Source organism: Plectropomus leopardus, chromosome 24, assembly GCF_026936395.1.
Source record: "Plectropomus leopardus strain MGB_pleo_1.0 chromosome 24, ASM2693639v1, whole genome shotgun sequence".
NCBI lineage: Eukaryota > Metazoa > Chordata > Actinopteri > Perciformes > Serranidae > Plectropomus > Plectropomus leopardus.
Genome location: NC_142199.1, coordinates 16994140 through 17016207, shown reverse-complemented (window position 1 = coordinate 17016207; position 22068 = coordinate 16994140). Strand labels below are relative to the sequence as shown.

Sequence of the window (22068 nt, the reverse complement as noted above, 5' to 3'; positions counted from 1 at the left end):
TTTACTTAAGACACACTTTTGTGAGTAAGACACACAGAATTGGTTATAAAAATTACAAATAAATGCCAGGTATTTCCCAGTTCTAACCAGATGTAACTTTGTCACTGGACAAAAAAATATTGGTTCACGTTTTTTTTTTTGTTTTTTTTTTCAGTTTTGGTTATTGTAAAATTGGTCTTAAATTCAATCTGGAGTTGCATTAAAAAATCTTTAAAAATATGACATTTATTTTTTAGGAACCCTGTTACTAAATAGTGCTCTCTAATACTCTGTGTGTGTATCTGTGTGTGTTCTGTGTCTTCATCTTGCTGGTGTTTATGTGTATTTGTGTGTGTAGGCGGTGGAGGGGGAGCACTCCTCGGTGGGGCTCTTGGGCATCAGTAATGTGGAGCCCTTGTTGCTGCTGGTCCAGTGGCTCCCAGAGCTGGACTCATCGGAGCAGCAGCTTTTTACCGCCGACTGGCTCCGCCGCCTCAGCTGCCTCAACCGCCAAACCCGCGCCACCTGCGTCAATGCCGCCATGGTCATGCGAGCTCTGGCAGGCCTGGAACGCCACCAACGGCTACACCGAGCTTGCGCAGAGAGCCTGTTGGGGCTGCTGGGCTTACTGGGCTCCCAGTCCTTGAGCGCAAGGGAACTCCTGGTACTCCTGCGCCTTCTCAGGCCTCCGGAGTCCACACAAGCTCACCCATATGTGGGTCCTGCCCTGAGAGCCCTCCTGGCTATGGTACGGAAGCAGGGCCTGGAGAGCGCCATGCAGTACTTTGACTTATCACCCAGCATGGCCGGCATCGTAGTCCCAACAGTGCAGCGCTGGCCAGGATCGGCCTTTAGTTTTTTTGCCTGGTTGTCACTCGATCAGGAGCAGCTTGGCCCACTCAGCAAGGACAAGAGGAAGCAGCTGTACAGGTGAGAGGAAAAAAGAAGAAGAATAAAGGCAGGGGAAGTATTGAGGAGAGAGATGGAAGCACAAGAGCATTCAGTCTTGACAAACTATAGCATCATTAGAAGGTGATTCTTCTGAGATTTGGCCTCATGCAGCAAATGATCCTAACTATCCAAATCTGCTCTTGTCCACATGTGTTCAGTGATGAATCCCACTTGATCATAAGTCACCTGTTAGCATAAGTAACACAAACTAAACACTGTATGAGGGCAGGAAGAAGAGGAACTTCTGCAGTAGTGAAACTGATGTACTGTTAAATAAACTTAAACAAAGTAAATGTGATTTAAGGGAAATGTATTGAGGTATTTAAAGTACTCATGCAAAGAGGTTTCAATTTAATAATTTAAATAATTAAAAGGAAAAGCAACAAGTCCTCAAACATACAGAATAGATGAGAAGCTGGAACCATAAAATGATTTTTGAATGAAAAACCACTTGCTTATTATTTTCACTACATCTAGTTTGTGTTCAAAAAATCGTGATTTGTAAAGTAGCCAAATAACTGTAGTGGAGGAAAAAGTGGAGTATAGGTGGAAAGTGGCATGAGATAAAAATACTCAGGAAACATTAAAGTTCCTCAGATTTGAACTTAAGTACAGTACTTAAGTAAATGTAGTTAGTCACATTCTAGCACTGGTCAGCTATATTTAGCCTTGAAATTTAATATCCCAGTCATTAAAATTACTCGCTCATAATATGAATCTGTTTAAATGCATTTTTTAAATATTCCTCAAATATAAAACTTATTTTTTCTTGCACTGGCAACAATTTGTAGACTGTGAAAACAAGATGTTTTTTTCTTTTCTTGGCCAGAGTGCTCCGGATCTCTCGTAAATTTTTTCTCTTACCTAAGAGAGGAGCAAAAGAAAACGTTGGTGAATCCCAGAAAAAGTGGGTGCTACCGAAATAAGAACAAAATGTGGATACAAGCAAAAATAAGACAAAATTTGTTTGTATATTGTTTCTTGCATCAGGCCCAGTATTCCGGCAAAAGGTTCTTTATGTCACGCTTCGCTCAAACTGTTTGCCAATATTTTATGTTCTATTTGTTTCATCCCATGCAGCTTTTTTACCCCCGGAGGGACGGGGTTTGAGGCCTTCATCAGCTCCGTGGGTGTGCTTGTGGTGGCTGTTTGCACGAAGAAGGAGTATGTCACCGTCATGCTGCCCGACTACTGCTTCTGTGACTCTCTCTGGGTGCGTCAGGTTTAATGACATCAGAAAATATGGAAATGCAGACACAATTTCCATTTTTTAAGCACTCAACATATGCAATCACTATTACAGAAGAAGAAGATGACCCTCCTTAGAGACGTTAACCTAAAAATCTGAATATCCTTAAGTCTGGCAACACAGATGGCACCCTCTGTGTAGAAGATTAGCACCTTTTCACGAAATGTTTTGTCGACTGATTAAAGAGAGCAACAGTGAGGATTAAAGGGACTAAATTCTGTCTGAATTTCTGTCTACAGCACAGCATCGGTGTGGTGCACGTACCAGGAAAGAGGCCATTTGGGCAGAGTCTTGTGTACATTTATGTAGATGGACAGCAGAAACTGTCGGCCCCCCTCAAGTATCCCACCATGACAGAGGTGAGACCTGCACTCTCTTTTGTGTCTTTTTATTCAGCTATGTGCCTGTTATTGACTGTCACAGACAGAAATGTAATGTTTGCGTGTTTTCGTTTGTTTACTCCCTTGTCTCATTCATTTGTCCTCCACCCACAGCCGTTTATCTCCTGCTGCATCGGCTCAGCAGGCCACCGGACCACCACTCCCCCGCCCTCACAGATCCCAGATCCTCCCTTCTCCTCCGCCACCACGCCCACCACTCGCTCCTCACTGGGCGCAATCCTGTCGCCGCAGACCTGGGGGGGCCTGCTGGGAGGGAAGCCTGAGTCTGTGACCAAACTCATCTCTGCAGGGACCCAGGACAGCGAGTGGGGAAGTCCTACCTCCTTGCAGGGGCAGCTGGGAAGCGTCATGGTCTTTCATGAACCCCTGCAGCCCAACCACATCAAAGCCATCTGCAGTGCTGGTAAGTAGCAGGAGGAGTGAAGAGGAGGACAAAGAAATGTAGGGGGATAAAAAGGATTACAGGCGTGTTTGTTAGAAGCAGGGCTCCCGCTGATCCTTAAAAAGTCTTAAAAGGCATTGAATTCATTAATCTAAAAATAAGGCTTTGATTGGTATTAAAATGTCTTAAATTAATTGGTCAAAAGTCTTAAAAAACACTAAAAAAGAAATAAAATTCTGACGTTGCATTGTAAAATCTCTAAATAACCAGAACACCCCCCTTGAATTACCATCATGTAGGTAAGGATAGAGCGGCCAACAGCACATGTACCACATCCAATGAAGTGACCAATTCATTTTTATTCTCAAGGCAACCCAAATGCATACTTTAATAATATATATTTTCCATGTGTTCCACTTCAGAAGCTTAGAAGTCGCCTATTAAACTTTTAACTTGACCAAAAAAGTTTTTATGTACCATAAACATCTTGACAACATTGTTACTAACCCTAAGTAATTGATGTGGGTTCATGATTTTTTTCTTAAATGTTTCGTTATTGTTAAATTGGTCTTAAATTTTATTCAGAGTAGCATTAAAAAGTCTTAAATACAACTTGTCTTAAGCTGTAGGAACCCTGGTTAGAAGAGTGAAGTAGCAACAGTGTGAGCATTACACTGTTTAGATCTGGCATCAACACGCGTCTCGTGTGATCTGATCACACCTGGATAGCACTAAAGAAAATTGCAATTGATGCATCTTTAGTGATCATAGAAAATTATAAATAGACCAGTTATTAAGATTAAAAAAAAAGTCAAATTCACATGAAAATATTGCAGCAGATCAGACAAAATTAGAAGTAAGCCTACAGTTGTTTTTTGTTTTTTCTTTCTCCTACTCTTCTGTCTTTTCTGCAGGTCCAAACTGCATCTCTCCATTCAAAGCCCAGGAATCAGACCTCGGCGACCTTTCTTCCAAATTGCTGCTGCACTATTCGCCCAAGGTGATTGGACCCCTGTGGTTTTATTCATCCTTTCATAAAGCTTGAAAATAAGCCACATGCAGTCATATCAGTATGCTTTAATACTGTTTTTTTTATTTTGCAGTCATCTCAAACATAATCATATTTCCATTTCCTGTTATGAGTAGAAATTAAAGCAAGATCAAATAATATTTGTACCACAGTCTTATCATTTATTAAAAGGAAATCCGCTAGCTGCTAACTCAACACGGTGCTTTTGTCAACAGGCGTGTAGGAACCCCATCTGTCTAGATCTGTCTCCAAACATGCTGCATGGGCGCCTGACTGGGAACAAAGTTGTCAACTGGGATATCAAGGTGGGAGGAGCATGCAGCTCATTTAAATTTTGTGTATGCTCAAAAGGGATATTAAAACCTGAATTGCACGGATGTATTCTCTGTTTGATTATTTTTTTTTTTTGTATCTGTGGCAGGATATGATCAACTGTGTGGGCGGCCTGCCGGTGCTCCTCCCTATACTGGAGCAGTTGGCCCTGATTACACCTGATCAGCAGGCCAGTGATCCTGCAGCTGGCTCAGACTTCATTACCCCTGATGTGACCACGCCAGCCGAGGGGGATTGGGTCATTCTTCCATCCAACAGGGCTTCAGGTCTACGCTGTCACCTACATATTTATTCTCTCAATATACCTGTGACACACGGGCACATGTAGAATCAAATGCATTTTAATTTTTTGTTATAGAGGCACGTCTGGAGAAGAATCTGGTGGCCACCTTCCTGTTGGTGCTGAAGCATTTCCTGCAGAGACACCTTATCAACCAGGAGAATCTGCTCCACTCGCACGGTGTCGCCACGCTGGGAGCGCTGCTGCAGAAGGTCTCTGTTCAGTCCCAATTATGCACACAATCAGCACGTTTACTTGCACAATTAAGTCAAGCTACAAACCATGGCATCGCACTCATACAGTTCAATGGTGCAACGCAAACTCTGCCTGCACTGATTATTTTTAAAGACACCAAAATAAATAAATATCAGTTTAAGTAAATGCTATATTTAGAATATTTCCATCGCTTTACCTTGCTAAAAGTCAGCCCTCACCGACGGGGATTTGAATCTATTTTATCAAAAACACCTGACTCCATTGAGAAATAAGTGTCACTTCATTTTCAGTCCCACTGAGTCGTTAACATGATGGAATAGCTCGACTTCCAGTCACATTATCTGAGTGTGTTAATGTGATATCGAGAAATTCAATTTCGTCCAGTTTCAACCAGACTAACACGATAATTCAATTTTTTTTCTAACATCATGTTAATGTGCTGACATTTACCAGGCTATCAGGATGATGATAAAATAGTGCATAAAATATTATCTGCTATAGTGTTACAGTATGTTCATAATGATCTCCCAGAGTTCTAATCAAAAGTTTGCATTAAGATTAATTCGGTCTGGCTCAGTTTTTCATATTTCATCTGCTCTGCTTTGGAGATATCTGGTTTCTTTGTTGGTGTTTTGTTCAGGTTTGTTCCCCAGTTGAGTAGTATTGTTGTTGTCATATTAGTGACGTACCTAGATTAACTTGCCTGGTGTACGTTTAAATTTACAATTTTAGGCAAGTGCGCAGACATAACCGCCTTCAGTAGAGAAATGTGAAAACATCTCTATTAGTGAGTTTGCACAGATACAATTCAGTATTGTCAAGATCAGAGTTTTTGGTGAGCATAAACCAAATAAAAATATTTTTGAGTTGAGGGGAATCCCTGATAACATGCCATTACCATACTTCCCTCACTTTCCTCTGGTAACATATGTCTGAGGAAAACAGTTTTCAAGTTTTCTTGAGAGCAGCCCAGATGAAATTAAAAATATTAAATGTTTACAATTTATACCTGAGGACCACAAGAGACAGTTTACACCAGAAACATAAATCCTATGCTTCTTTGCAATTTGTGACTTTAAAACAATGCAAGTTCCCAAAGTGAGCTGCAGATACAGGTCCCCAGTTAATAGTAATCCTGTAAGAGTCTTAGCTCTGTTTTTATTTTGTGGGTAAAACTTAAAAAAAAAAAAATATATATATATATATATAAAGAAATAAAATGTATTCCTCCTTCAGATGTTTAGTTTCGGCTTTCTGCTGTTACAGTAAAAAGGCAAAAGCTAGAGGAATGTCTTAAAAGCATTTCTGGTCATTTTCTACAAATGGAGTGCATTCCACAAAATGCATTAATTACATAATGACTTTACATAATATTAGCCTATGCAAAAATGACATAAGCTGCTTTTGTTTTTCTATTCAAACTGGATTAGTTAGGGTTTGAGAGGACAAATGAAAAGTCTCTGCTGATGGACTTCAGGCTTATTATAGTTTTCATTACACTGATAATGTATGAGACTCACACAGTGTGAGATTATTAATGATGCATGACTCCTCCAGAGAACTGAGCTCACCTCACATAACTTTTGTCCCTGTCTCCTTTTCTATCTTTTGTCTAGCTCTTGTTCCTCAGTATTTATTTGTTTAACGTGTGGGGGGGCGGAGGAAATACCTCTGAATCAGCATTTGCCGCATGGGAAAATAAAAGACTCCACAGAGACACAGATAAAAGCAAATGCATGATAATAGCTCCTCTAGGCCAAGTAACCACACCCTGTGAATGATAAAAGTAAAATTAACCACTAATGTGCATCACCCCATTCCAACGTGTTCCTTATCTGTGTCGTGAAGGCGGGATTTGGATGTCAAGCTTGTGTTCGAACAAGCCTTATCATGGTTTATGGGGCTTTACATAATAAGTACCTGTTTATGTTTGTTGCTTTGTTTCCTAAAAGCCCCCCCCTTTAATTTCTTGTGCGTGTTTCCCCATTTCTATTTTTTATCAATGTGCACGTGTGGCCGCTATATGTGCTTATAATTAAAGCTGTAGTAATGAAATGCAATCTGTTGTTTTTGTTTGTGTTTAGCTGCCAGCAGGTCATGTGGATGTCAGCGTGCTGGTTGCTGTGCAGCTGCTGATAGAGCAGGTGACATATGAGAAGAATCAGGCTCTTCTGCAGCAGCTTCACACTCATCTGCTGTTCAATTTCAACATCTGGAACAAAGGAGACTTCCCTCTACGTATAGGTTAGATCTGTGTGTGTGTGTGTGTGTGTGTGTGGTTAACATGTCTACGTTTGTCTGTAAGAAAGGAAATGTCGACTATTTCTTTTGCACATCAGTACATAGATTATGCAGATGTCTGTGAGCTGAAGTCAGAGTGAAAAGGAGTCATTTATTTAGACCAGTGCGGGATGTGTGCGAGGCGTGCCTGTTTCAGAATATGTAGCTTGTTTGTAGCAGCATCCATACTGGAAGCGAACTGTCATGGTTGCATATGAGTCTGGACAAATGTGGATGTAAACTGTACATGCAACTTGAATGGTACCGGGAGGCACTCAACCCCAAGGCGATTATTCTAGTCTGTGTATCTGAATATATTTTTCTTCACTGGATGTGATGCTGCTTCTTCTTCTGTGTGAAAAATAGACAGTTTGTGTCACCAGCTCTAAGTTTTGCTCATTTGCTTTCTTTTAATGAAGGTCACATCCAGTACATGTCCACCGTCATCAAAGACAACAGGAAGCACTTCAGAAAAAAATACGGCGTTCAGTTCCTTTTGGACACTGTACGCCTTTACTACGGGTGAGATTCCATTTCCCAAAGTTCATATCTGCCCAATACATTTAGTCTCTGTGTCACAAAGCATCATCATCATTATCCTCTGTCCTTTAGGAAGAACAGTAATAAAGAGAGTGACCTGAGCGAGGACGACATTCGGACCATCCGTGCGTCTCTCTGCGGCCTCATCAAGTACTACATCAGCAAGGGCATGTCACAGGATGAGATGCACAGCCTTCTGGGATACATCGCTGCCATTGGAGACGAGGAGCAGGTGAGGAGGAGCAGGTTTTTGAGAGATTCAGATTCAGACGACTTAATTAATCACACCAGAGGAAATTTGTTTGAAGAGCTTGCTTTGTACACTGACATGTAGAAACATAAATAGGTTAGTAATTAAATAAATTATTAAAAAAATGCCAAGGATTCGAGAGGAATGAATGAATCAATGAATAGAATAAAGTGAAGTTTGATTAAAATACATAAAAATAATTGAAAGAGAATTTGAAACTTTAATTGTGTTTTCACTGGAGGTAAAGCATATATATTTAAACGCACAATATGTCATTTTCTCCTGCAAGAGATCTTAAAACAATAACAACAGACGGAGCAATGCCGTCATTGCAGTTAGCTTCTTCTGGTTCGGTGTTAATAGTTAAGGAGGTTTTCCCGGGAGCCGAATTATTCACAGAGGTCTCAAAATAAATGTACCAGGTGATTAAAACCAGAAAAGGCACTGAATTAAGCAGTTTAGTGTTAAAAATCAGTGTTTCTCTGACAGTTTGAGATCCGGATAAGATAGTGCTAAAGCACTATCCTGTTGCACGAAATCATACAGTAGCCTAATAAGATTGTCCCCTGCAAGGACCAGAATACTCCTAAAATCCTATTAGGGGAGTACAGCATTCACTGTAAACAAAAGATTCAATCACTTTTAGCTGCGCAGGGAGCCAGTCCAAAAAACAAAGTACTTTGAGGCGTGTCAGCAACAAGACATATGTAGTAGGTACACATGTTGTTCGTATGTGCTTGCCAGGTGACCTATATATTGTGAAACTGCCTACCACTTTTGCCTTTTGGGGATTTCATTGCGAAATAAGTTGACCTTTCACGCCTCACAAGATGAAGTTTTTACATGTCTCTGTATCTGCCTACTTTTTTGTGAAATTAATTTCCACCCCCTGTCAAACCTCTTCCTCTCCTCTCTACCTTTTTTTTTTAGTGCCGTTCCTGTTTTTCATTTTGTCTGTCACTTTGCATATCCTTTTACACCACAGGACTATATGTGGAAGCTCACATCGCCCTCTATGAACATATGGTCAATATAATCGCATCATCCTCCTTCACAGCTGGGCATCTGCTGCATCTCTTTGATACTTTTTATCCGTTCATTAAGTCAGACTGAGGCTTCCAACTTAACTAATTATGTTAAAACTCAGAAATATTCACTTCATCAGAACATAATCTTTAATTAAACATACATATATTACATTACATTGCATAAATACATTACATAAATTTACCAGATATAAATCTTACAATATAAGCACTAATTGTTGTCAGACGTGCTTTGCCTTGCACCTCCTATTTGTTTTGTGTTTAAATGAGATATGATAAGCTGTTTTTCTGTCTTTTAGGGCCTTTGATTTCATCCTCAAAACAATGTAGAAATCTGTTAAATATATGTTATAGTAGCTAAACCTAGTTTTGTTTGTGTGTGTTGCAGTTGTGTGGGCTGCTGGAGTTGTTAATCAGCCTCCTTCAGACCAGTCCGGCTAGAGACCAGCTCTTCCTGCTCCTCTTTGAGCCAGGGGCGGCCGACTCCTGCTACGCTCTCCTCCTCAACAATAAGCACTCAGATCGACTCAGAGAACTCGTCTTCAAGGTAGGTTACTACGCCTAGAGCACAGTGACTGACTTACTTTGACTGAGTAAAAGGTCGGAAAATGTCGCGATTATTCGTGGAATTTCTGGAACATCATTGAGATGCAGAAAAGACAGGGAATTTGAATTAACTCAGCTTAACTAACATTGGTATTCATTACAACCAATCATGGGATTTAGAATTGTTTCACTTAAAGGAGCTCTATATGGCATTTAGAGCATTAAAATAGCAGCAAACAACAAGTGGCTGTGTAAAGATGTAGTGGAGTAATGGTGTCCCGAGCAGAGAATTAAGTCATGCTGCTCTTTGTGTGTTGCAATCTGAGCTTATCTGTTCTTTGTTGTGGTAGAGGGTCTGGCCACGCTTGCACTTGTGAGTCCCTGCGTGTGTGTCACAGTAGGGAGGTTTTCATTAACTCTCAAATTGCACAAATTGAAATTGCAAACATAAAATATGTCTAAGGGAACACATCAATTTCGAAAACTGAAATGGAAACACTTTTTGTGCTTTTTTCAGTCACATGATGCTATGGCTATGTGCTTGTCGGTATGAAGTGGCCCCCTCGGTGCTACAAGAGGTGTTATTGCATCACATAACTCTTTAAAAGTTGATCGGATCATCCGGAAGTTTTGAATCCACAAATCCTCTGTGAAATCGTGGACTATCACCTCCCAGAAATCCCTCATGTGTGGCCGCTCCCACATATAAGGGCTTGCCTTTTCATTATCGCTCACATAACATGCCTACTTCGCCTTCGATTGGGAATTTTGACAGCTTGTGCGGTAGCGCAACAGAAATAAACCTGTTGATGTTTTGAACAGCTATCACCATGCTTCTGAATGTTATCGAGAGGAGAAGTTACATAACATCGTTCTACGAAAACGCCGTCATCTCGCAATTGTGTTTTATTGACATTAGAAAATATCATTTAATATATAATCACTGCTCTGCACAGTGGCAGTTACCGTGTGCAGGCAATCCCAACGCAAACTCTGAATTACAGATTAGCTCTGAATGTCACATAGAGCTCCTTTAACAGTCCTTACTGTCCTAACTGACTGACAGTATTGAGTCAATTCAGGGCCCATGCACTTAAATGTATAACTGACTTTGGGTCACTCCGAACTACACAAAACATAAAAACTAAAGACAATTCTTAACAATCTTACTCAATAGAAAAATACCACGATGGCGGCACTATACATCATTACAAAATAATATTAAATGATGTGATTATAACCGTTGATTCCTCTTCTGCACAGCTGTTTGAGCGCATGTTGCGCTGCGACCGCGTTTACGAGAAGAATAAGCAGCGCTTGAGGCTAAGGGAGGCAGGCTACGCCGGCCTGTCGCTGCTCTTCTCTGAACTTAACATCACTCCAACACTCATCCGCTGTCTCCTCAACCAGGTCCTCCACACAGGTCGGCTTGCCTTTTTTTTTTTCATTACTTATATATTACTTATATTAACACTGTTTTCCTCTGCTATTCAGCTAGTATTCCTGTAACCTCATTGTGTGCAAATAATGACAAAGAGGGATTATAAGATTTAAAAGATTTGTGTCTATGCTGCAGAAGCTGCTGTCGTTAAGTACAGTATCACTGGTCAGTCTGGCTTATAAGTAGTTAACCCTCCTGCTACTAGAGCACTGCCTGGTTATACCGCTTGATTGGTTTTCGGTTTCAGTTTGAGAGAAAGAGAGAAAGGGGTGGGTAACTCTCTTGATCAGCTATATATTCTTTTCTAAAACTGCAGGCGATATTTCGGCACTGGTTAGATCGAGGGAAGTTTGCCACATTTCATCTGCACACACTACCCACATTGTTTTGATGCAAAGCTGGTTGAAAATTTGTGAAATATCCCTTTAAGGTCAGCACTCTTATGTCTCATTCTTTGACAGTACTTGTCATTTTTGGTCTTTTTTTCCCCCTTAAACAGAGGAGCAGTGTAGATCAACCTCCCCATATCAGCTCATCAAGTTTCTCATTACAGCTCGCTGGAGTTTATGGCTGAACAGATTTGTAGAAGAGCTTAAAAAAATGTCAGATCAACGCTCAATACAGATCAGTGGAGCTCAGGATTTATGTTGGATGCAATAAACAGGATTGCTCCCCTGTCTGTCATTAGTAAAGGATACAAACCATATCGTTAACGCATGGAGACGCCAATCAATACCATGTACATCTGCACAAACGTAAAACTGGGCGTGTGTGTGTGTGTCTAACATTTGCAGATAATGTGGTGAACTACAAGGACCTGATGGCTCTGGTCCAGCTCACTCACCGGGCCGGGCCCAGCGTGCGCCTCCTCGTCTGTAAGAGGGTGAGAAAACACCTGCACTTAAATCTGCATACTCTCACACTGTGAATTATAGAATATTGATTAACAGTAGGCACAGGAAATTAGTGGAGGCCCCAGCGATTGATTGGTTTGGTTAAATGCTTTCTAACTTCAATTTCCTTTCTTCAAGGTATTCCCTGTTTCCTTTCATCCATTATTTCCTGAAATGCCTCTCATAATCAGAGTTTTGTTACTGGTATCAGAATATAAAGGTACTGCATGTGAAGTCGGGAACTAGTAAATATCAGGGTTCTCGCAGTCATTGGAAAACCTGAAAATTCAGGGCGATTTTTAGAGGAAACTCAAAGACATTTGGAGTTTTTTTTAAGAGAATGCATTTGGAAGGCATGTTGTATTTGAAAAAGGTTTTTTTTAAGATGAATCAATTGGTTTTTTTTTATTTGTTGATTTTTACAGAAAACTTAAAATTTTGTAGCAATTTTTTGGGGGGTTTTTTTGACATAAAGAAAAAAGAAATGGAAAAAGTTTTGATATTTTGTACATGAAAATGTATGGTAACACTGAACAGTTTAAAGTGCATCACTTAGAAATCATTAACATTTGGAAAAACATGAATTGTTTAATCATTAGCAGCTAATGTTCAGCAGTTATTAAGCTTTGTTCTGTGCTGTCTTCAGGTTTACCAGCTGCTACAATCCCAACAAGACGCTGCCGTCCAGATCTCCAGGCAGCAGTGTTGGCAGGACACTCTGATGCGACTATACCTGCGGGGTGAAGCGTCGTTGCCACTGCGCGGCGCTGACACCATCAGCGCCTGCAGCCTGGACCTGAGCCGGTCCGCCGGTGGCAGCACCAACCGCCTGGAGCTGCCTCTGGAGAGGAGAACGCGTGCAGGCAGCACCGGCCGCCTGGACCGGCTGGAGGATGACCGGCTCAGCATAGGTGACACTCGTTCCGTGGACAGCATGGACAACGGTGATGTCATCTCGCTGCTGGACACGCCATCTTCCTGTGCCTCCACCGAGCCGCAGCTACACGTCAAGCCGTGGGTGGTGGGCAAGTCAGGGGGCTTGACGCTAGACTTGTCCCACCTGCAGGCCTACGAGGGTGGGGAGAGCGGCAGCCAGACGCCTGGCAGCATGCCCAGCACACCGTCCCCCCTGGAGAGCTCTAAACCTTTCCCAGGAGGCTCCGGGGATCGAGATGCAACTTCCTCCCTCACTGAAGACAGCTTTCTCTTCAGTGACAACATCTCACTGGGCGAGTCCTTCAACAATGCTGAGGTGAGCTGGATGCTCTTCACACTGGATGCAGAACCTATCCTAGAAACATGTATAGGGCTGCTGTGATTGGCCCCTGGCCTCCTGTCATTTTGCAAAAGTGGCCCCCAAGCAAAGCATGTTGAGTACTCCTGCCCTAGAATTTCGCAGGCAAGATGAGAAACCTGTGGCATCTTTATTTCATATGATCGACAGTATTCTGAGTTTGCATTAATGCTACTAAACAGATGGAGCTTCTTACTCAGCGGGGGAAATGTCACTGGCACCTCAGGGAGCCCAACACTGACTTTCATCCAGTGAGCTCCCTTCAGTCATTTCAGCGTGCCACTGGAGGGCAGAGGTGGAAGAGAGACGACCTGTCTCCTCCCACAGCAGGAGGCTGGCAGTTACGTATAGAAATAAATGCACCATTTTAAAACTTGTGGTGGTTGGGGAATGTGACAAAATGTTTGATCTGTGCAGCAGAATAAATTTAACCCATATAAATGTAGTACCAGCTGCATTTAAGACAGAGCAGTTTATATCAAGAGACAGATTAAAGGGGATCATGCTGAAACCCATAAAACTGTCAGATGGCTTTGAGAGGTATTAGGATGCAAGTAGTGATGTAGGGAATGGTAGCTGCACACACACACACACACACACACACACACACACACACACAGCAGAAAACTTTAAGATTCTCCTAGGTGTTGGTGACATCAGCTGTCATCTTCTCATAAATGTCCTTTTTTTTTGCTGTATCCTGTTACCTACTGTTGCAGAGGGATCAATGTTATCTCAGTTTCATCTCATTTATTTTAATGATATTCTTTTGCCCTCATGGTGTGATGTTGCCCCCCAGCGGGCGGAGGAAGAGCTTTGCACCATGCTGCTGGAGATCGTGCTGTGCGTGATGTGGCGCGGTGTGGAAGGGTCAGACGACTCGGCGTGGCTGGAGCGCGGCCAGGTCTTCTCAGCTCTCACCAAACTGGGAACCGCCAACGAGCTGCTGCTTCCTGTCGACCAAATCAAACTCAGGTCAGCCCTCTGTTCGACTCCTAACATAACAGGAGCTGAAAACATGTTGAATGCTCTAAGAGGCAGGCTTGAGAAACTCATTTCAGGGTTCCTACGGTCATGAAAAACCTGGCAGAGTCATGGAATTATTAAAAGTTTTGGAAAAGTCATTGAATCTTTAACCTTTTAAAACCTCAGTGAACTGGACTGATTTCTTTCAGAAAATTGAAACTTAAACTTAAAAGAAGAAATTACCTAAAACATTTGCACCAAATTAGTAAAAAAAAAAATATAAGAAAATTTTACCTGATTATGGGCAAAAAAAAGAAAAGAAAAAATGCAATAACAAACATGGAAATGACCTGAAAAAGTGCTTAAAAAGTAACAATTATGTAGCATAATTATAAATATATTATTGTGAGAATTATTTATTATTAATTATAATTTTCTGAAGTTAAAATCAGTCAGGGTTCTAGGGTTTAAATATCACATTTTCCAGGACTGGAAAAGTCATTGAATAGGTTGTGATAAAAAAAAGTCATTGAATTTTAAACCTTTTGAAACCTGAGTGAACATGATTGACCTCTTTCAAAAAGGGAAAATAAGGCAACAAGCGACTTCTAACGATGTGTCTCACTCTCCTTGAAGTCTGATGGAGCGTATGTTGGAGTGGGCGGTGAGTGATAACCGCGAGCCATCAGCCGCCACGTTGCCGCAGCACACGGAGAACGCGGTGCGGTTGCTTCACATGGTACAAGACTTCCTGCAGGCGGAGGGCCTCGTCAATCCGGCGCTGTGGACGGAGAAGGTGCTGGAGGAGACGGTGACGCTGATGGACAGCCTCATGGTGTGGTACACGTCTGGCACTCAGTGGTTCCAGCTCTCCCAAGTCGGACTGAGACTGCTGCTGGGCTTCATGGCTCAGGAGGACCCTGATGTGAGCTAATTCATGTGTATTTTTTTGTACAAATCAAGCCCATGCAGGCACGATACTAAATTGCCTCTGTCCCAGGTGTGCGCCATGGCCACCGCCAAACTCAACGGCATTCTGCAAACCAAGGAGGTGACCAGCCAGGACGAGGCCTGCTACCTGCTTGGTAAAGTGGAGTGCATCCTGCGGCGCTCCATCCAGGAGCAGACAGAGGAGACGTACACCTTCCTGGTTCCTCTGCTGCGAACGTTGCTCTCCAAAGTCCACCGCCTCCTCTACATGGAGCTGCACCTCCCCCAGCTCCCCGACACCAACGGCAGCCCGTCCTTTTTTGAGGACTTCCAGCTGTACTGCAACTCACCCGAGTGGCGCGTCTACCTCGACAAATATGTATGAGATTTACATTTGCTTCGGATAATATTAGATAGAAATGTTTTGGAAGACATGATGGAAATGTTCCCTGTTTTGTTCCCATTTGTCTCCAGATTATTCCGTACATGAAGCAGTATGAAATCGAAACATTCAGCCAGGGCCATGAGACCATGGCGCTGTACTGGAAGGAGTGCTACGAGGCATTCATGGTCAGCCTGCATAAGAGAGAGAGGGAGAGAGGGGAGAGCAAGATCCGCTTCCAGGTTAGTTTCATCCGTAATAAATGAAAAATAATCTTTTTTTTTGTTTTAAGTCTGTCCCATGATAAACCCCTTCATTAGAATTTGATCTGTTTTTAGGTTGTTTTTTTGTGTAGTTTGGAGATTACCTCTGTTCTCCCTTAACTTTATTGTTTTGGGTTTTTTTTTTTGATTGCCTTGTACCTACGTAACGTGCACAAAACAACCCTCTCCTAAAGCTTGTCTCCTATAATCTCCTCCTCTTTGCTTCTTCAGGAGCAATTTGTGGAGCCTTTCTCACGGCGAGGCCGCCAGGAGAACCTCCGCTACAACAGCATGTTGAAGCAGCAGCACAGCCAAAACAGCGCCACACTCAGGCAGTGGAAGGCAGCACGCAGGGGTCTGGTGTGTGAGAGAGGACCCTGGGCTGATAGGTACACACATCTTCTCTCCTTCTCTGTCTTTTTCCACTGTGTACTATCTACTGTAGTAAAATTAACTAACATCAGTGTGGGCTAAAACTCAGTGTTGGGTCAACTTTAATCTATACCTACGAACATAATATAGAAACAATTTTAGCAGCATTGAGGAAAAATAGGACCACATCAAAGTGTCTAAATGTAATATAAATGCAGTTTATGCAGATAATTGCTGGTTTTAGGAGTATTTCAAGTTTTTTTTTGTCACTTTTTCAAACAGACAGCAGGATGAGATGCACTGGAGGCTGTCCAGTGCTGAGAACTTCTCCCGCATGAGGCTGAAGCTGGTTCGTAATTACAACTTTGACCCGCACCGAGAGGCCAGCGCTCTAAGAGACAACCTGGGTAAGACAGCATATTCTCTTTATTCGTGAATATTTTGGCTCATTTTTGGCAGCAGTTGGAAATTCAGTGAATGGATGAGTGTGTGTGAAGTGTGTGTACAGTATGTTAGGACACTCATCTACGTTAATAAACCGATTACTGACCTTGAAAATCCTCTTAAACAAGTATCTGGAACACTTTGTTCTGTAATTAGTAGCCAACCATTGTCTACATGTGTGGGTTTTGATTCAAAACCCTTGTCTGCAGATTTTTTTTTTATTTTTTTGGTTTCTCGACTTATTTTCTACCCCTTTTCTATTTTATTGTTTTTATTTATTTAATTAACTCCCCCTTTTTCCACATATTGATTTGTTCATTCTATTTAATTTCTAATTTATTTTTTTAATCTTTTTATCAATCAATCAATTTCACTGGGCGGGTTTCCATCACAGATTTGTAAAACAATTCAGGGATATTTTCAAAAAGTCGATAAAACACAATTGCAAGGTGACTGCGTTTTTTTTTCAAAGGATGTTATGTGACTTCTCTTCTCGATACCATTCCAAGAAGCATGGCGAAATGTTCAAAACATTAGCAGGTTTATTTTAATTTCAGCTGCCGACTAGCCGCCATTATCTCCAGTCGAAGCTGACGTAGGCGTGTTATGTGACCGATAATGGAAAGGCAAGCCCGTTATACGTCGGAGCAGCCATATATGAGGGATTTCTGGGAGGTCATAGTCCACAATCCAAAACTTCCAGATGATCTGCTCAACTTTTAAGTAACGCAGTAGAGGGAGCCAGTGCCTACCGACAAGCACATAGCCATAGCATCGTGTGACCTATGAAGGCTAAAAAAGTGTTTCCATTGGAGTTTTGAAATTGACATGTTTCCATGAGGCGTATTTTATATGAACTATTTCAGTTTGTGATATTTGAGGGTTAAAGGAAACCTGCTTACTGTGACACTGTGAATTCATAGCTTCTTCTCCAGCAACATCCATATTTGTAACATTGTTCACTATCATGACTATATGAGTTTAGACAGACATGGATGTAAACTGCAACTTGGCATACAACCTCGAGGCAGAAGTTCTAGTTACTTTAATTTTGTGAATGAGCAAAACTGTAAATCTTCAAAAATGCAAGGCGTTATGTTCCTGTCAGGTAATTTTTTGTAGTTTGTCAGCCCTTGACAAGGGTGCTATGAAGTTAATTTCTTGCACTGTCATGTGATGTTAACCACTGTACCATCACTGCATGCCTCCCCTCGGTGTTAAATCCTCTCCTGTCTCTTTTGCTTCTCTCAGGTGTCCATCAGCAGCGTATAAACCCCGAGTCTCTGCTGCTAGAGGCTGTGAAGCAGGTCAAAGTCAGCGACCTTGAAGACGACATCCTGGAGCTGCCGGAGGAAGACCCCGCTGCTGCCAACAACCAGTCAGTCAACAAATACAACAAAACAAACATGTTCATGTAACAGACACTAAGTCAGAAATAATAACCTAATTTCTCTGTCCTGCAGAGTTGAAGCAGAGGAGGCCGGCCAGAAGGAGAAGCTGGTGCTGTGGGAGGACTGTGAGCTGGTGACGGTGGTGGACGTGGTGCCTGGCCGCCTGGAACTCACCACGCAACACATTAACTTCTACGACAGCAGCCAGGAGAAAGAAGAAGGTGAGGAGACACTGAGACAGGTGGATTGGCAAAACATCACAAAATTTTGCTCACTCTTATTTTTACTCGAAGGAGTGGGCCACGACTTCAAATGGCCGCTGTCTCAGATCCGAGAGGTCCACCTGCGGCGTTATAACTTGCGGCGTTCAGCTCTGGAGATCTTCCTCATCGACCAGACCAATTACTTCCTCAACTTCAAGAAAGAGGTGATGAGTCTCAACCTGTATTTAACTAGACAGTGAATACATTTTTGAATGACCACATAAGAATGTTTGATGCCCTTTTTCCAAAAAAAAAAAAAAAAAAATTGTAATAATGTTTTCTTTTTAACAGGTGAGGAATAAGGTCTACAGCCGCATGTTGCTGCTGCGTTCTCTGAGCCTTTACGGAACCCGCTCGCCGCAGGAGCTCCTCAAAGCCTCGGGACTGACACAGGTGAGGAAACTATGATGCAGAGCTCTAATAGTAACACTTGTAGATATTAAAACAACACTACATTAAAACAATACACACATATCCTGAAGTTATTACAGGATTCCCACAGTTATGGAAAACCTGGAAAAGTCATGGAATTTCATAAACATATTTTCCATGCCTGGAAAAGTTAAAGAATCAGTAACAATTATTTAAAGTTTTGGAAAAATCATGGAAATTTGTTGTGCGCCATAAATTAAATGACATTAATGTCATATAATGGAGAATTCATTTGTAGCTTAGGACATAATGTAGCTTTAGTTTGTGTCAGTGTGTGACAATAAGATTTGTAAAGATTCTGTGTTAAACTGACATTTCTTTCCACAGAAATGGGTGAACCGGGAGATTTCCAACTTTGACTATTTGATGCAACTCAACACGATTGCAGGCAGAACGTACAACAACCTGGCTCAGTACCCCGTGGTACGTTCCTCACTGAAGACTTTACTGTGTAGTGACTGAATGACTGTTAACATTTCAGTTAAATTGTTGAGTGTGTGTGTGTGTGTCAGTTTCCCTGGATCCTAGCCGACTACACCTCAGAAGAGCTGGACCTGTCTGATCCTCGGGTGTTCAGGGACCTGTCAAAGCCAGTAGCAGTACTAAACGAACGCAATGCCAAGGCTGTTAGAGAGAAGTAGGTTTCAGCCACTCACACTTCATCTTTTCTCATCATTAAAGGATCATGAAAGCTGATAGAAGAAAGCACACTGCTGAAGAGCACAAGCCGTCCGACTCAAATTAACTTCTTAAATGTGCCCGTCAGGTACGAAAGTTTCGAGGACCCGACAGGCACCATCGACAAGTTCCATTATGGCACCCACTACTCAAATGCTGCCGGTGTGATGCACTACTTGATCAGAGTGGAGCCCTTCACCTCCCTGCACATCCAGCTGCAGAGTGGACGGTAAGTAGAGCCAAACAGACACTCCGTTTATCTCCAGCGATGTGTGTAAGTGTAGCATCCGTTTTAGCACCTAACCGACGTTTCTAGATGTTCTTATTGATGCTCACCTGTACCGTCCTCCCTCGGCTCAGGTTCGACTGTGCTGACCGCCAGTTCCACTCCATCCCCGCGACGTGGCAGACCCTCATGGACAACCCCAACGACGTCAAAGAGCTCATCCCAGAGTTCTTCTATTTCCCAGAATTCCTTGAGAACCAAAATGGTGAGTTTTGAGAATTTTTTTTTTTTTTTAAAATGCTTTTAACAAAACTATCATCTACAGCCATCAAAGTTATGATGGCAGGATATATTTCATGAAAGCAGAAAAATGAACTCTTAGCTAAAGAGTATGTGTGTGTGATGTGTAGTTGTAATGTGTAGGAAAGAAATTGAATCAGAAAATGTTGATTTGGTCAGATTCAGACTTGGCAGATGGCCACTGTTATAGGACACAGATTGGATTATTTATTGATGTCTTGATTGGATAGAAAGTGGATAAATTCCAGCACACAATGCCTAAGTTTGCTTCCTCTTATTCCCTGGATTGAACACTTCTCGGAGGGAAGATGCTTTGTGACTCAGTCTGGTGTCTCTTTGAGCATAGTCGTAAAAATGTTTTGTATAAACTCTCTGACCAGTTTCTTTATTTACTTCTCTTTCTGTTCTCTCATCCTCTGCTCTCGCCGTCATTCAGGTTTTGATCTGGGTCGCCTGCAGATCTCTAAGGAAAGAGTTAATGATGTTGTTCTGCCCAAATGGGCCAAGTCCCCTGAGGACTTCATCTACAAGCACCGTAAAGCCCTGGTGAGATGTAGCTTCTCTTCAACTTTGCCTCTTCTAAAAATCGTAGAATATTGTATGAACGGTCACCATGATTGAAACCGTAAATTCACTGCAAAGTGTCGAGTATCTGGCTTTTGACTCTATGACACCAGAGCTGATATTTTTCCTTTGATATAGCACATATATATATATTTGTTATTCACAGCCAAACACTATCTGAATGAACATGTTTTTGGTGGAGTATTCCTTTAGTGGAATTGAAGCACTTTGATGTCGTGTGTGTGAACATGCAGGTGTACTTTGTGCTTGCAGTGGCAACGTGTCTGTGTATTATTCATGACCACAGTGTACATGTGTTCTGTAACGTAAAGGAGTCGGAGTACGTATCCGCCCACCTTCATGAGTGGATCGATCTGATCTTTGGTTACAAGCAGAAGGGCCCTGCAGCCGTGGAGGCCCTCAATGTCTTCTACTACTGCACATATGAGGGTAAAGACTCCAGAACAGCAATCGTATTGTCATGTCTTATCATGGTTTTATTCTTAGTTTTGTAAAATATATTTTAATTACAGTAAAAATGTGTTAACTTAATTTAAAAGATGAGACATGATTGTTTCCACTAATTCAAGACTGCTTGCAGAGAAATGAAAGATTTTGCCACAATGACAGCCCGACGTCTGCCTCGGTGATTTGTCAGTGCAGTGTTTTGATTGGTCCGGTGTTGTAGGTGCGGTGGACCTGGATGCCATCACTGATGAAAAGGAGCGCAAGGCCCTGGAAGGCATGATCAGCAACTTTGGACAGACACCCTGCCAGTTACTCAAGGTGCAGACACGATCAAGACTTATCACGCCTCGAGGTAATCAGATTCCATTTCTGTGTCGATGAATCAGATTTAATCTTTATATATGTGTGGGTGACTGCGTAGGAGCCCCATCCGGTGCGTCTGTCTCAGGAGGAAGTGGAGAAGAGGAAGGCTCAGCTGGACTCGTGTCCTCTCAGCATGTTTGAACACCTCAGCGACCTCAAGTCCTTCTTTGTTGAGGTTTGATGTCTCTACTGCTCAGTGTGTTGTTTTTTTTTTAAATTATTTTTTATTATTACCATGGATTTTTATGAAGATATCCCCGATAATAACTTGGATTTCAATTTTCTCCCCTTTTACGTTGTAGGGCATCAGTGACAGCGTGCCGCTGGTAAAGGCCGTGGTGCCAAAAAATCAGTCCCATTCCTTCATCACCCAGGGGAGCCCTGACACTATGGTGACTGTTTATGCTAATACTAATAATTATTATCGCTATCATTACACATAACGATATATATAATGATATATACTTTTTTCTGCTCCTTTTAAATTTTAGAGGTTGTAAACAAAAGAAAAGGAATCAATGAAGTGCAGGCAACAGACAGTGACTATTTTTACATGCCCACTAATATTCCACTAATAATCTGAACATGACACTCGCCTGAATTAGGCCTTTTCCCAAATGTAGCATTTTCCGATTAAGAAGTGGGATATGCCGGTGTTATTTGGGTGTTAATAGCATTCTTTTGACATGCGCAGCATATTCGGATTATCCATCTCACTTGTGGTTTTTACTGCAGTTTGCGCCACACGGCCTCTTGTCTGTTTACAGTCAGTCATTCAGCTTATCGTGGATAAAAAAAACAAACCAAACAGCAAACATTTACAAGATTGTGGGGTAAAGATGCATGCCCAAAAGAAAAGCCCACATTTATGGTGGGAAGAAGAAACACTCCTACTTTTAAACATTATGAGAAACC

At 41.9% G+C, this 22068-nt stretch overlaps 1 protein-coding gene across 5 annotated transcripts in view; it reads left to right on the top strand.

Annotated features, from left to right (window-relative positions):
* The window catches only part of nbeal1 (neurobeachin-like 1), a 54921-nt gene that overhangs the window by 24924 nt on the left and 7929 nt on the right, over nucleotides 1-22068 (top strand). For 3 of the 5 annotated variants that reach the window (XM_042512932.2, XM_042512931.2, XM_088074897.1), the window contains 34 exons: nucleotides 338-909; nucleotides 2011-2143; nucleotides 2419-2538; nucleotides 2674-2983; nucleotides 3877-3962; nucleotides 4208-4297; nucleotides 4414-4591; nucleotides 4684-4817; nucleotides 6906-7065; nucleotides 7521-7623; nucleotides 7714-7873; nucleotides 9326-9484; nucleotides 10747-10906; nucleotides 11719-11807; nucleotides 12464-13069; nucleotides 13911-14086; nucleotides 14714-15002; nucleotides 15078-15386; nucleotides 15482-15631; nucleotides 15884-16041; nucleotides 16307-16431; nucleotides 17720-17846; nucleotides 17932-18080; nucleotides 18153-18286; nucleotides 18414-18515; nucleotides 18882-18977; nucleotides 19067-19191; nucleotides 19321-19461; nucleotides 19593-19723; nucleotides 20195-20304; nucleotides 20655-20772; nucleotides 21011-21108; nucleotides 21212-21328; nucleotides 21456-21545. In XM_042512932.2, coding sequence (XP_042368866.1) covers nucleotides 338-909; nucleotides 2011-2143; nucleotides 2419-2538; nucleotides 2674-2983; nucleotides 3877-3962; nucleotides 4208-4297; nucleotides 4414-4591; nucleotides 4684-4817; nucleotides 6906-7065; nucleotides 7521-7623; nucleotides 7714-7873; nucleotides 9326-9484; nucleotides 10747-10906; nucleotides 11719-11807; nucleotides 12464-13069; nucleotides 13911-14086; nucleotides 14714-15002; nucleotides 15078-15386; nucleotides 15482-15631; nucleotides 15884-16041; nucleotides 16307-16431; nucleotides 17720-17846; nucleotides 17932-18080; nucleotides 18153-18286; nucleotides 18414-18515; nucleotides 18882-18977; nucleotides 19067-19191; nucleotides 19321-19461; nucleotides 19593-19723; nucleotides 20195-20304; nucleotides 20655-20772; nucleotides 21011-21108; nucleotides 21212-21328; nucleotides 21456-21545 — 5805 coding nt within the window. Of the gene's footprint in view, nucleotides 1-337; nucleotides 910-2010; nucleotides 2144-2418; nucleotides 2539-2673; nucleotides 2984-3876; nucleotides 3963-4207; nucleotides 4298-4413; nucleotides 4592-4683; nucleotides 4818-6905; nucleotides 7066-7520; nucleotides 7624-7713; nucleotides 7874-9325; nucleotides 9485-10746; nucleotides 10907-11718; nucleotides 11808-12463; nucleotides 13070-13910; nucleotides 14087-14713; nucleotides 15003-15077; nucleotides 15387-15481; nucleotides 15632-15883; nucleotides 16042-16306; nucleotides 16432-17719; nucleotides 17847-17931; nucleotides 18287-18413; nucleotides 18516-18881; nucleotides 18978-19066; nucleotides 19192-19320; nucleotides 19462-19592; nucleotides 19724-20194; nucleotides 20305-20654; nucleotides 20773-21010; nucleotides 21109-21211; nucleotides 21329-21455; nucleotides 21546-22068 lie in introns of all 5 variants that reach the window. The other 2 variants (XM_042512933.2, XM_042512930.2) reach the window with 1 other exon arrangement.